We start from the raw sequence: 16,151 nt of genomic DNA, 5'->3' as shown, positions 1-16,151 counted from the left end.
TTCGGACGGACCGTTTTGTTTGTTATTGTTGGTGGTTTATTCTTCAATCATTATTGTTGTTTTTTGATTTCAGCTTAAAACCATGCATTGACTAAACTACAAGTGTAGCTTAACCAACAGAGGAAAAGTATGCCTGCCAAATTTATTTGGGCAAAGCCCTATAGACTGCAAAACGGTTGGATGGACAGCTGTTTCGGAATTACCACATTCCCCTCATCAGCATCCTCCACTTGCAGCAAAACTATCAACCAATTATCAGAATAAATTCAGGTAATTCACTAAACCAAAAGTGAACTACACTTGAACATCCAGAAAAAAGGATTTTGATAATCGGCTTTGCCTAAACATATATGTCATTTGGACCTATATTCCCGGCACTTTCGCCAATTTTATTAACTACAAAAATTAAAGTTTTAAAAAATCTAAACTGAATAGTTTTTGTGACCAAAAATGAACAAATTAAATAAAATGAAATGAAACTTCTAAAACATGTTAGGTACTCCTGGGAGCCACCGTGCTGCAATGGTTAGCATGCCTGCCTTGCATACATAAGGTCGTGGGTTCGATTCCTGCTTCGACCGAACACCAAAAAGTTTTTCAGCGGTGGATTATCCCACCTCAGTAATGCTGGTGACATTTCTGAGGGTTTCAAAGCTTCTGTAAGTGGTTTCACTGCAATGTGGAACGCCGTTCGGACTCGGCTATAAAAAGGAGGACCCTTGTCAATGAGCTTAACATGGAATCGGGCAGCACTCAGTGATAAGAGGGAAGTTAACCAATGTGGTATCACAATGGATTGAATAGTCTAAGTGGGCCTGATACATCGGGCTGCCACCTAACCTAACCTAACCTAGGTATTCCTGTAGATTATTGTTCTATATTTATGTAGTTTTTAGACTAATATATTAGCAAACAAACATTTTGGCAATTAAGTGATATATAATAATTCAGCCAATATAGATAGATTCGGTGTAAGGATATTAACCCTTATTCAGCTATTAGCATTAAAATGGCGTTTTAAAACTGAATTGACCCCGACTCAGCGAACAAATGCATGGATTGGCTGGTATTTAGCAATTTTTCTAGGTCTAGCCGTCAATACGTCTTTTCGGATAAATACAAAACAGCCCCATCCTTCCTTAAATTCATGAATTAGAATTAAACGGGGGTTTTAACACTCAACTGACAATTACTTGCAATCATCCTTTAAACGAAGTAACACGCCGGTTCCATGCCATTGAGCAAAATATAGTATCGGGCAGCACTCGCGTAGCACAACAATGGACAACATAGGGTGTCTGCCAACAACAGGAAACCTCTGTACCCTTATCTGCCCAGGATCTAGTTATCGAAGCTCCAAAATTGAATGATTACCGATTGTTGAGACCTGCTTTAATTTCGAAGACATCAAAATGTGATTCTAGTTCTCCGATGATATTCTGAAGAGGTCGGTCATCACACTTGATATTGGAAATTTACCAAAGGTTTTGATTTAAGCACAAAATATAGGTAAATGCCCAGTTTTCAAAGGATACAAACATAATCTTCCTTGTCAAGTCTAAAACTAGGCAGGGAAGGATCCAAACCGACAAATCAAGAAGTTTTCTATTATTCGAAAAAAGTAAGTGCAGGAAAAATGAAGTGTCAGTAAGGTGTCATAAAACAGTAAAGTGCAATTCACTCTTTTTTTATTAGAATTATTGGCTTCAATAAAATAAAACTCAAATAAAAACATCATTTATGACCTCGAGCTGGATTAAAATCAAAGATACTTTCACACGATAATATGAACTTAGGGTGTTTTCCTTTTTTTCCTCAATGGATTTCCGCCCAAATGATAGTGTCATTCCAAAGTTATTGTTAATTCATAATATTGTGCGGGATATAGTATCCAAAATCTATGACTGTGTCCTTCAATCAATTTCGAGAATATAACTCCTTTTTCCCAATCGAAATTGCCATTAGTTTCAACCTCAAGCCGTCAGCCAAACTACTTTAAGGTCTCAATGCATAAGGGGCCAATGCAAGCTTTTACTGTTTTTTGGAAACAACAGGCGATTATATTTGGATGACTTCGATGACAATAATGTATTTTTAGTTAATATAGAATCACATTAACCTACTTGGCCAAGTGAACCAGAAGTATTGAATTGATAAACAAAAAATAGCATTTGCTAAATCATGAATGAATCAATATTTGTGACCGGCAAGTGAATGAATCACCAACTTTGGCTCTAGTATTTTTTGCTTTTCTTCTTGTTTTTTTTTCGATTTTGAGTGAGACAGAATGCAAAACAAGTTTGTACATAGAAAACTTTTATCACAAATGTATAAAAAAATACATAAAGTAGAAAAACGGAACAATAAATAATAAATAAAAAAAGTGTGAGTGCCACGCGACAGCCGGTTGTCTAGAGAATTATAAAAAAACAACAGAAACAAAAACAAAATACTATCAAGACCTGAGGGCAAGGAGAAAAGGCGCAAATACTCACATTCGTTCATTCATTCATACTTATTATTGTGATACAGATACGATGGATGGTGCTACTTTAAAACCTACTAAACACTATAAAAGTCTATATGTAGGTATGGTTGGTAGATGTTACTACTACTGCACGCTTATACATATATAGTATAGAGTAATTGGCAACACTGGTTGAGTAAACAAGTGATTCTAAAGAGCTCTTTAATTTAAACAAAAATAAAAATATATACGTGTTAATTTCAAGCAAAAAACGGTTGTAAGACATAAGTGATAACTTTACAAACGAAAAATAAAGTTGTCACGTCAAATACATTGTTTTTTTTTTAGTGAAGAAATCAGATTTTATATCGGTAAATCGCAATGGCAGATTGCGCAACATGCAAACTGCCTATGCGTGGCGGAGCCGGGATTGAGTGTGCTGGAACATGTAAAAAGGTGTATCATATAACATTGAAATGCTGTGATATAGACGAATACGCATGGAAAAATCTAGGAACAAAAAGGTTTATTCGTTTCATGTGCGATGAATGTCTAAATTACATTAAAAATGGTGATCGAGCCCTATGTGAAATAAAAAAAAGTGTCGAGGTAAACAAACAACATCTCAAAGAGTACAAAGAGGATTTCCATAAGTCTCTGGTACAAAGTGGAAATGAAATAAAACAATTATTAGATGCAATTGAAAGACGGTATGAAGAAAGATTTATGAAAATGGAAGAAACACAACAAGTATGTGAAAAAACTATCAGTGAAATTTCAAATTTGTGTGGAAATGTTGATCGAGTTGAAAAGAAAAACAATGATATGTGTAAAGAAATTGATGAGAGCAACAAGAGAATGTGTGGTGAAATCAAGAGAATCGTGAATGGCATAAATGTCAAATCTAAATCATATGCCGAAACAGTAGCAGAAAAAAGAGTGATGCCAGATGTTAACAAAAAAATACCCCTTATTGTAAAACCGAAAGAAAAACAAAATGTGCAAATAACAAAGGAAGAACTCAATAAAAAAGTAAATCCAACAGAATTAAAAATTGCAAATGTTGAAGGTAGAAAAAATGGATCGGTTGTAATAGAAAGTGAAACCCCTGAGGAAAGAGAGAAAATAAAAGAAGTGATTGAAATTAACTTGAGTGATAGCTATGAAATAGTGGTGCCAAAAAATCCACAAATGTCTGTTATTGTAACTGACATGGTATTCAAACACAACGAAGATGAATTTTATAACAAAATAAAGAAACAAAACCCAACAATTGAAACTGGAGAATTTAAAATTCTAAAAGTATTTGAATCAAAGAGAGGAAATAAAAAAATTAACAATGTTAAAATGCAAGTGGATGATGAAACTTACAATAAAGTAATGAATATGGGGAAAATAAATATTGGATGGGAAAGGTGTCGTGTTTTTGATGGAACGGAAGTGCTTCGATGTTTTAACTGTAAAGGATTTGGTCATAAAGCAAATGAATGTAAAAACTCAGTAGTGTGTACTAAATGTCACGGAACTCATAAAACATCTGAATGTAATAATAATCCTATTGAAAAATGTGTAAACTGTGTGTTCATGAATAGAAAACTTAATATGCGACTAGATGAAAATCACTCCACCTACTACAAAAAATGCCCAGTGTACCAAAATAAACTGAAAGTAATAATGAAAAAATCTGGAATAAATGCATAACAATCAAAGTCAATATCAATTATCCAAACAAATATTCAGGGACTTATGAACAATTTCAATCAAATTGAAGTTCTAGCAGAGAATCATGATCACGATTTTATAATGCTTTCTGAGACACACTTAACAAATGACGTCAATGATAGTGAAGTAGAACTAGCCGCATATAATCATATATATCTTTATTCAAATTCAAAGAGAACTGGTGGAGTGTCTTTATACTGCAGAAAAGATTGGGAAGTCAATAGAAAAATAGATAAAGTAAAAGATTTGAGTTATTGGATTATGTCATGTGAAGCAAAAAGGAAAGGAGAGAATTTGAGTATCGTTGCAGTTTACAGATCACCAAGATGTTCGGAATCAGAGTTCATTGAAGTATTTGCAAAAACTATTGAAGAGATATGTGAACTAAACAAAGAAATAATAATCATGGGCGATTTTAATATAGACTGGTCTACAAATAATTTTTACAAAAGAAAAATCGAAAAAATAATAAATGACAATGGAATGAGACAAATAGTTGAAGAGTATACTAGAATAACAGCCAATTCAAAAACTTTAATAGATTATGTTGTGTCGGATATATTAAAAATTAAGACTGAAATTGATAAAAACAATAAAATATCGGATCATGAAGTTATCAAGATTGTAATTAATGAAGGAGAAACTGTGAAAAGAAAATTTGCCAAAGAAATAGAAATTTTTAAATATGACAAAAGAGTTTTCAATGAAGAACTTGCAAAATATGTTTGGAATCGAGTTGATCTAAATTTTAATGAAAAAATAGAATACTTAGAACAAAATGTTATTAACGTAGTAAACAAATTTATTCAGAAGAGAACAGTCAATGAAAGAAGCGATGTGAACAAATGGTTTAATAGAGAATTAAGTGAGTTGAAGAGAAGAAAAATTTTGAAATACAATGCGGCTAAATACATTAACACAACAGAGGCTTGGGAGGAGTATCGTGCAATAAGAAATAAATATAAAACCAAAATCCAAACTGCAAAATCCAAATATATTGATAATCGGATCACAAATGCTAAAGACCAGAAACAAATGTGGGCCGAAATAAAAAAACTTGTGATAAAAAAGAAACCGAATGCAATTGAATCTGTGATATTTAGTAATGTAGAGTACGATAAAGACGATATATTAGCAAATAAATTTAACGAATATTTCATAAACAGTATCGAGGATATTAATAAGTCAATAATAAATGTGCAATACGTAAATAATATAGATGTGATAAACCAAACTTTCAAGTTTCGTGCAATAAATAATATAGAGCTTAAGAATATAGTAAAGAATATAAAAAATAAGTCCGACCAAACGAAAATATCTATTAAAATGATTATGGACGCATGGAACATAATTGGTAATCATATGTTGAATATTTTAAATGAATCAATGGCTACAGGAAAATTCCCTGAAACGTGGAAACAATCTACCATAATACCAGTGCAGAAAGTTTCCAAAACAAAAAAATGTGAGGAATATAGACCCATAAATACTTTGAAAACGTTCGAAAAAGTGATGGAGAAAGTTGTAAAGATCCAATTAGAAAGATATTTTGAAGAAAATAACTTGTTGTCTAAATTCCAATCAGGATTTCGAAAAGATTACTCATGTGAGACTACCGTTAACTATGTCATAAACAGATGGAAAAGTATTAATAAAAATCAAAAAATAATAGCCATATTTTTGGACTTCAAAAGAGCTTTTGAAACAATAAACCGAGATATTCTAATACAAAAACTTGAACGATATGGAATAAAAGGAAGTGAACTGAAATGGTTTAAATCATACTTAACGAACAGAACCCAAACAACAAAAGTTAATAATACAACATCTGATATTATTGCAAATGGTTTAGGTGTTCCGCAGGGTTCTATCCTTGGGGCCTTACTATTTATTATATATATAAATGACGTACAAAATATATTGAGATACTGTGAAATTATTATGTATGCAGATGATACTCTTATATATGTTGAAGGCGCCACAGATTCTGAATGTTACGATAAATTATCTTACGATATTAAAAATATAGAAATTTGGTTACGAATGAATAAACTTAAGTTAAATGAAGAAAAAACTAAAATATTAGAAATAAATACAACAACACAAATAAATTTCGAAATAAATGAAAAAACTATTGAGAAAGTGGATAAAATAAAATACCTCGGTTTCATGATAGATAAAAACTTAAACTTTAAGGATCACATAGACTATATTTGTAAGAAAATTTCAAAGAAAATCGGTTTCTTTAGACGAATTAGAAAAAATATTTCGCCCATAACCGCAGTCAACATTCATAACACCATAATCAAGCCCCATTTCGAATATGGATCGACAATATTATATACTTGCTGTAAAGATGACCAAATCCAAAGACTCCAGAAATTACAAAACAAATCAATGAGAATAATATTGCAATGCAATAGATATACACCAATAAGAAGTATGCTAGACGCATTAAAATGGTTAAATATAAAACAAAGGCTACAACTAAACACATTGTCTTTCATTCATAAAATAAAACATGGTAAATCTCCGGAATATCTACTTGAACGAGTGGAATATGTTCGGGATTCGCAACCCTATAACCTGCGTACATCAAATAATTTCCGGATACAGAGAGTAAGAACAATCAACATGCAACGATCACTCTTCTATAAAGGATTACAATTGTATAATGAACTTTCAACCAACATAAAAAATGAGTCAAATAATGTAATTTTTAAAAAAATGTGTTCAGATTTTTTAAGAAATATGTCAAATTAATTGTGAAAATGTATATTATGTAACACCTTAAAGTATTATATACTAATAAAGATTATCAAATCAAATTTGTTTATCATTTATACATACATACATGTGTATAAACAAACTACATATCTACATCATCTATATATGTAGACACGAGTGTCTACATGAATAAAAGTCTATTGAGATGAATGAGACTACAGATGGATGGATGGAATGAATTTGTTGGTAAATGTCCCACGGAATGTGGCGGAATGCCTGCTGCCAGACCTTGCTCAAATCGCCATACGTAAAGGATACCCCCAAAATGGTATAGAATATCAGCAAAACAAGGGCATCAGCAATGTTCAAACACAACCAACAAACTCTAGTGGCAATGGTTGTATTATTCCTGCCACACTCACTGATGTTTGGCTGACATTACTCTGTCAATAGCTAAACCCAATAAAACTCACCTTACGCCGCCTTATGTATCCCCCCATACATCCATCTTTCAGTACAACATCGAAATTGCATAACTGGCGCAAATGGGAATCTCCGGTATTTTAAGTTTTCTGTTGTGACGACAACAAATACCACGCGTCTATACATTCTGGGTTAAGATAGGAATGTTTTTGTATACAAGTAAACTGCCTGACTGACTGACTGCTTGCATACCCCCACCCCAACACTTTTGTATTAAAGGCAAACCTAAAGCTATAAATACTAAAACTTACCAAAGGCACAAAGTGCAAAATGAAATGAACACCAAAACAAAGAAAGACCGACCTTCTTCGTCATTACCAGACTAGGCCAGCCAGCTATCACTTACTTATTTGGTATGTGAGAAGCAATGTGTATTTAAATTGGTAAAGGCTTAACAACCGGCACCAATCTGTTTTTGAATGTTCCATAAGCAGAGAATTTATTTGTTTGCCCATGGAGGAGACAATGAGGGCAAAACAAAAATGAAAATGAAAACACCGGCAGCATGTGTTACATTGTACATGCTTAAAAATGTTATTTACACACATTTTAAATAAACTTACTATCAAGTATGTTGAGGGTTTTCTCATTTATAGAAAGAATATAATGATTTGTTTGGATAGAGTTAGTGACTGCCTTACAGTTGCTCTGAAGTTAGCAAGTCAATTGTGAAATCACAGAAATAAAATTTTGACAAAATTTTCTATATAAATAAAAGTTTTCTATTAGAAATAAAATTTTCATAAAATGTTCTATAGAAATAAAGTGTTTGCAAATATTTTGAGGGTTATACTCTTTAAATACTTAAGCAATTTTTAGTTGGAAAATTTACTAAATTGTAAATGTATAGATGGAAGATCCCAGCAAAAAATTTTGGAAGTTCTTCCAAAGGCACAACTTTAAAAGCACTTCCAGAAGATGTAATCCCAATGATGTTCTTTATTTTAACTACACAGGAAGTTATTTTCTTTCAATTTTAATAAAATGCTTTATTTTTCATATTTTTCATTGGAAATTTCAAATTGTTTAAAAACAGGTTAAGAATTCATAAAGAAGTGATGCAAATTCAGTGCACCGGCTGTTGAAATGGAGGACTTCCGTCCTATGACATGCCCATGTTAAATTCATCGCTTCTGCGTCAATTCTGCACCACTTCCGGATCCCAGAAGAACATTTTCATTACTTGGAGACCCTTTTTTTGCTGGGAAGTAAACAAGCAGATGAGTATTGATAGAGTTGATGACCTTTTTTTGTCAAGTCCTCTGGCCAAATCACAGCTCTTAACGGCCGTATTTGGAATGGAAACCAACAAATATTTTTGACTAGGTTTAAAACAATTGATTGACCAGTGATGAACTGTGCAACACCCGTGTGGACTCAACGGAGAAATGAGCAGCAGAGGAATGAAATCCATTGAATCTAATGCCAAATTTTGTCCATCTCAGACTAGTTAAGTGTGGACGACTCTCTTCCAAATTGACAGAAATATGCTGTCTTGCCAAACGCATCCACTCTATGCGTTGAATTTCTTTATTTAGGAACTTGTCAAGGCTTTCTAGCTAGTCATCCGAACTTCCACCTTTGAGATCTGAACTCGGCAAGAAATGTGGATTTTTCGCCTAACCTCGACACATTTAGTACAGGCAGGCAGCCCTCTTCTTTGAACTGGATGAAATTGCTTTAAAAATTCTTAAGGTGAACTTACATATCATGATACAATCCGGGCATCGATGAAAAAGTTGATTGTTGTAATTTTAATTTTGTAATTTCACTAGTTTTTACCTATATATATATATATATATATATATATATATATATATATATATATATATATATATATATATATATATATATATATATATATATATATATATATATATATATATATATATATATATATATATATATATATATATATATATATATATATATATATATATATATATATATATATATATATATATATATATATATTATAATTATATATATATATATATATTATAATTACTATCATGATATATACAAATCTAAAGGATTGTAACAATATGAACAGCAACATTTACCCCAGAGATTTCCCAAAAAAAAAAAAACTACCAGTCTTCGACATCAATACATCGCTCCTTATGAACTAAAGCTAAAAAAGAATCAGCAATAAATTGAATACTTTTAAACTCGCCAAATTATCAATAATATCCTAGGAACTGAGGGTTAGGTATAGTGGCAGCCCGATGTGTCAGGTGCACTTGGTCCATTCAGTCCATTGTGAACTTCCCTCTTACGTTAAGTTCACTGACAAGGGACCGTTTTCTTATAGCCGAGCCCGAACAGCATTTCACATTACGGTGAAACCACTTTGAGAAGCTTTGAAACACTCTGAATTGCCACCAGAATTACTGAGAGGGCATAATCCACCGCTGAAAAACTTTTTAGTGTTCGGCCGAAACTGTGGTTGAACCCACGATCCTATGTATGCAAGGTGGGCATGCTAACCATTAAACGAATGATATTTATCTTCCGTAAAGTAAATAGGGTAAGAATCACAACAACCAAATCAAAAAATCCTCTCTAAACAGGTCTCAAGAATTCTTTCGATCATTTCGGAGGTCCATGTATATTAGGATCAATGCCCAAATTAAAATGCCGATACCTATTCGCTTCCCTAATATAACATATTTTTGTTTACACTAGTTATTGTTTTCAATTCAACAACAAAATTGTTAGAAATATTTTGTGATACAATGCGATTAGCACATTTACAATTCTAAAGGGGTTAGGGTAGGTACCTACGATAATTTTGATTTTTATTGCCGTCATCACTGTTGTTCTTTGTATTTCAGTAGGTCGTCTACATCAACACCAATGACACCAAGAATATAATTATAAAAAACAGAAATTTTTAGACTTTGAACGTATATACATACATACCCACCACAAACATCAACCATATTTTCATATCATGGAGAGGTAAGTTTGGGTGTTTGTTTATATATGGATGGCGTTTTTTTTTTTATTTTTTCTTTTTTTTTGCTTATTTTGAAATCTTTCAGTGCAATATTATTATTGTTATTGTTATTCGTGTATTTTTTTTCATAGTGTTAAGTTTATTAACCTTTGTTATTGGTTGGACGGCATAAATTGTGTGACGTCATATATAAATGTGATATTGTGATAGGGAATCTATATACTTCAAATGCATAGACACTGAACACATTCCTCCCATAATGCGGATATTTAGAATATTTTGTTTTTTTTTTTTATTGCCCATAAAATGTCAATGTGCGATTTGTAATGAGCGATTTATTAAGGCGTTCTAAATGCCCTTGTTCGTTTTTATTTATATTCGCTTTATCAAAAGTGTTCTTAAGTAAGAGAGTTGTAGGATTTTATTGTATAATTATTGACAATTTATCAACGTTAGTTTCTCCTACTATTAGCCCATTATCATTGAATGACCCATTTTGTTTCCCAACTCGGATTACTCTCCTGGTCATGACTATTTCACTTCTCCATCGATGTATACAAGATAATTTTTCTTGCAGAAATAATACTGAGCATATCGGTATGTAAGATTTCAGAGTTTCAAAATCGCGCCTATCAAGTTTAGCAATTTGCTTTAAACCCGACCGAAGATATATATGTAAATATATATACATAACACTTTTTTACAAATATGGGAGCATATTTGTACCCGATATTGGGAATCGCTAATTGCGAGAATTTATTCTTCTCATAACGAAAAAAACTCGATATACTCTGGGATTTCAATTTTGGACATCTCAGTAACATGAACCCTATTTCCAAAATGTAAAAATTAAAAAAGGTCAAATTACCCAATTTAGTAAATAGGTAAAGGAGATATTCTCCTTAGCTGATTAGAGAGGTTTGAAGCCAGTTTAGGTGTTTGTCTATTTTATTATTGTGGATTCGTCGTATAATTGTTGTAGTAAAAATACAATTTATTATAAAACTTACCGGTGGAGGTGTTCTATACTGCTGTGAAGGTCCCATTTGTGGACTGTAAGGTCTTGGCGGTGGCGCCCAGCCTGCTTGCTGACCACCATAGGGTGACTGATGTGGCTGATGTGAAGGAGGTGGCGGTCCTCCATGTTGCGGAGGTGGCGGTGGTGGTCCACCACTTTGTCCCCCTTGTGGCTGAGGTCCACCTGTTGGTCCACTCTGTGGCGGAGGCTGTGATTGCGGAGGTGGCGGTTGCTGTTGTGGTGGCTGTTGCGGATCATAACTGTTCGTATACCTGTGTTGTGGTGGTGGCGGATGGGACGATTGCAACAGTGAATTCAGAGTTGGCGTTGGTCCTTGAGGCGGCTGTCCCGGTATATATCGTTGAGGAGGTGGTCGATTTGGTGAGCCTATACCGGGTCCACCTCCCGGAGCAGATTGTTGAGGTTTACCACCGGGTGGAGGTTGTTGCATGGGTGAATGGCCATAACGATAAGGATCCATTGCGGGATCACCATGATGGTAGCGACCATACATAGGATGATGGCCGCCTGGCATAGGCGGTGGTGGGCCACCATGTGGACTTTGTGCATATTCTGCACCAACGTCTTTTTGTGGATGTTCACCTGGATTTTGTGATGAAGATGGTGGTGGACCATGTGGAGGCATATGTTGCGGGTGTGGAGGTTGCTGATGCATATGATAATGGGACATTACAGGATCTCCACTAGCTGGGGGTCCATATGGATGCGGGGGCATTTGCCCCGGTGTGTCATTTCCATTGTTTGGTGTGGGTGGTCCGCTTCCAGAGGTCGCCGCAGTGGGGGTTGCAGGACCTCCACTAGTTGCACTACCATTACCGCTGGGACCACTGCTGCCGCCGCTGCCACCACCATTGCCAGCGGTTGTTGTTTGTGGGCCACTTCCAACAGGACCAGGACCTGATCCAGCACCACCCTGCCCAGAGGGTGATTTTATTTTCTCATTCATTACTTGTTCAACTCAATCCTTGTTGATTCCGGTTTTCTACAGTTGCAGCTTAAATCAAAATATATTCTAGAAAACCCCCCTTCTCCGCTGCAACGTTACGTAAGGATTGTCTGTAAAAAAATGCAAAAGTTGACAATTAAATTAGAGGCTACATAGTTAAGAGAAATAAATATTCCAAAGATCAATTTCACAAAATCAAAGATCACAAAGGACTGAACAGCATGAAACAGCGAAAAAATCTCATAGACTAAGGTAGTCCAAAAATTTCACAAGTTAATAAGACTTTTTCCTGTGCCAAATATTGTAAGTATTTTTTTAAGGTTTAATTTGTTTTCTGTGCTTTATTCTTTTGAAACAAAAAAAAAAAAAAAACAACATTTATTTTAAAAATATATGAAAAAGTACACTTCCAGGCCTTTTTAATGCACATTGACTGATTTATTTCTGATGGGAACAAATCTACTTTAGCACAAGTTGTTAAAAATAAACCAAATTTTTTTTTGAGTTTAGGAGAAGGGATTTCAAATCGAATATGTAAAGTAAAAAAATTTGGCGGTAAAGCCTAGTTTTTGGAGATATCGGCATCTGAAAATCGGTATTTTCCTTTATATTTTTCTTAATTGTGACAGCAAATTTTCATGAAATGAATAAAATTCCTTTTTTTGCGTATTTGGTAAAAATAGTACATTTAAGCATTAAGGATTTGACACTTTCTCCTATGGACAGGGTCCAAAGTGGGCTAACGCGAACCCAAAAAGGATAAGTAGCCGGCCTTCGGCCGGGGTTTGAGACTTTCTCCTATGGACAGAATCCAAAGTGGGCTAACGCGAACCCAGGACCTCTCCGGGTCCATGTTATTCTAAATATATTACTTTTAGGATGATTATGTGCGATGGATACTAAATCCAATATACGTGGCAATGAAAACTTTAGGGACCCGTAACTCCGAAAATAGGTCTTTCCGCCAAAAAGTGGTATATTACATTTTGTGTTTAGAATCGAAAAGTATACACGCTGGCCAAAAATTGGACCAATCGGACCACTTGTACTAAAGTAGATTTAAGCCTTCTGATGATTTCGTTCTCGAAAAGAGAAATTGAGTGAGCGTTATCAGATTAACGAATTTTTCTCGTGGATGGGTATAGTTTTTTACTTTGGGGATCTGGGGAATTGGCTGGGTATAAAGCGGTGGTTTTCCGATTTTTCTGGGGATATTTGTATCATCAATCAGATGGTATTTATTTATAATTTATTATTGAACGTGTAAAATCGAAGTACAATAAGACTTATACGTCAATCTTTACGAATTCATTTAGGTTGGGCTAAACCGCGTTCTTTTTACCATCACAGTTTAATATTTATGTAACAAATATGAAAATTATTATTATTACTTGCGATTATATAGTATCTGTCCCGCTGTCTTTTACACAATCTTTTTAAGTACAATGACAGTGTTTTTCATATAAAAAAAGTAAACCCTATATGGCACTAAAACCAATACAATTCTATTTTAGTTCATGGAATTATTATGTTTTGAAAAAGTTTCTTGACCTTTTTTGTGTGTACTAAAAAAAGGGGGCAAAAATACATGCAAATAACGATATATTAAATTCGTGTCTCCCACAAAAAATTCAGAATTTCTTAAAATTTGTACATTTTACCAATAATGTAACCATCATGAACTTCGTATGGTACTAAAGATATTTTTACAAATTTGAACTCAAATTTTTCCAAAATAATTATTATGTCTAACAAATTTTCTTGAATTTGTTGAAAAATATTTACTTATTTTTGTGAAATCCGGGTGACATCTGCATTTGTAATACAGTTTAGTTAAAATTTTCTAAAATTAACCCAAAATTTCGAAAGTTAACAAACATTTTCCTTCCTGGTGAGCTCAGTGTTTTTTTTGAGTATTGTAATCTCATTTCGCTTTCCTTTGTTCCTACTCTTGGTCATCAGAAACTTGGGAAGAAATAAAACAAAAATATAAAACTACGGTAATTTTGTTCTAAATGTTTTCAATAAGGCATAGTACAACTTTGTATAAAATTTCATTTTCATAAGTGTTTTTTCTGAAGGATAACGTTTCAAAGATTCTTTGAAACGTTATGAATTTTTATAGCAAAACACACACCAACTGTTTACCACCTGACTGATTAATTAAAGTGCTTATCTATTAAAGAATTCGATGATGTGAGGTAGTTTTTATTTTTTATTATTTATTTATCTATTTTTTTGTAGAATGAAATTTATATACCCGTGTAAAAATTGGTGGATCTAATTAGATATTATATTAAAATTGGCCGCTTCAAATCTAGGCAGATACATCCAGATATGATGATATATAATTAGATATAATTCCATATATAGGGAGATCTGACACCACATCTAATTACGTATAGGGATAGATATAATTATATCTAAGACATTAGATCTGGGCCAATTTTAAGATTTGATCAGATCTATTTCCATAGTAATTAGATATGCTTAGATCTTACCATTTTTCGGATCTACTCATATATAATCATATCAAATTAGATCTCTCAATTTTTACTCGGGTACATAAAATTATTATATGCATTTTTCTTTGGGGATTTTTAACGGGGGAAAATATTTCGGTTAGGGATTTTATCTTTCGAAATTTTAGGGATCTCTCTCGAAAAAATCTGGAAACGGTGAGTGGAATTGACTTGAGAAGTCCGTATGTGAAGGAAAATAAATTCGTATGTGAATATTCGTTTCAGCTCCACCTATATGTGAAAAAATGAGAAAATGAAAACGAAACGTCCATGGAAATTGACTAGAATTGGCCAAAAGGGAAGCGAAAGAGAACCAAATTATAGCCAAAGATACCATACACTGAAACGAAAGCTTGTGATTGGTATGAGAAAGGTTTGTCAAAAATCTTCTGATTTGCAGCAATGTAGCATACACGAAGAAAGGAGAAATGTGTCCACTGTGGCTAAATGAATCAAGTTGGACATCCAGATTTATATTTGAAAGATAACAGGTTGGCAGATAAGTCCCCGGTCTAACAAAGAAAAACAAATGTTTTTTTGTCAAAATTTATTTATTCAACATAGTTCCCTTCAAGAGCGATACAACGATTATAACTACCTTCCAATTTTTTGATACCATTTGGTAGTACTCCTTCGGTTTTGCCTCAAAATGGGCCTCAGTTTCGGCGATCACCTCTTCATTGCAGCCAAATTTTTTCCCTGCGAGCATCCTTTTGAGGTCTGAGAACAAGAAAAAGTCGCTGGGGGGCCAGATCTGGAGAATACGGTGGGTGGGGAAGCAATTCGAAGCCCAATTCATGAATTTTTGCCATCGTTCTCAATGACTTGTGGCACGGTGCGTTGTTATGGTGGAACAACACTTTTTTCTTCTTCATATGGGGCCGTTTTGCCGCGATTTCGACTTTCAAACGCTCCAATAACGCCATATAATAGTCACTGTTGATGGGTTTTCCCTTCTCAAGATAATCAATAAAAATTATTCCGTGCGCATCCCAAAAAACGGAGGCCATTACTTTGCCAGCGGACTTTCCACGCTTCGGAGACGGCCGACTGTCGATTGGACTCAGGAGTGTAGTGATGGAGCCATGTTTCATCCATTGTCACATATCGACGGAAAAACTCGGGTGTATTAGGAGTTAACAGCTGCAAACACGGCTCAGAATCATCAAGACGTTGTTGTTTTTGGTCAAATGTAAGCTTGCGCGGCACCCATTTTGCACAGAGCTTCCGCATATCCAAATATTGATGAATGATATGACCAACACGTTCCTTTGATATCTTTA

General features: G+C 33.9%; 1 protein-coding gene across 9 annotated transcripts in view; it reads right to left on the bottom strand.

Moving 5' to 3' along the window:
- osa (trithorax group protein osa) overlaps nucleotides 1–16,151 on the bottom strand; it is a 197,107-nt gene that overhangs the window by 173,865 nt on the left and 7,091 nt on the right. For all 9 annotated transcript variants that reach the window (XM_075290824.1, XM_075290832.1, XM_075290829.1 and 6 more), the window contains one exon: nucleotides 11,372–12,456. In XM_075290824.1, the coding sequence (XP_075146939.1) occupies nucleotides 11,372–12,346 (975 nt within the window). In that variant the 5' untranslated portion in view covers nucleotides 12,347–12,456. The remainder of the gene's footprint in view (nucleotides 1–11,371; nucleotides 12,457–16,151) is intronic.

Source organism: Haematobia irritans, chromosome 1, assembly GCF_050003625.1.
Source record: "Haematobia irritans isolate KBUSLIRL chromosome 1, ASM5000362v1, whole genome shotgun sequence".
NCBI classification, from domain to species: Eukaryota; Metazoa; Arthropoda; class Insecta; order Diptera; family Muscidae; genus Haematobia; species Haematobia irritans.
Note: the sequence above shows the minus strand (reverse complement) of the source record. Positions and strands in the feature narration are given on the sequence as shown.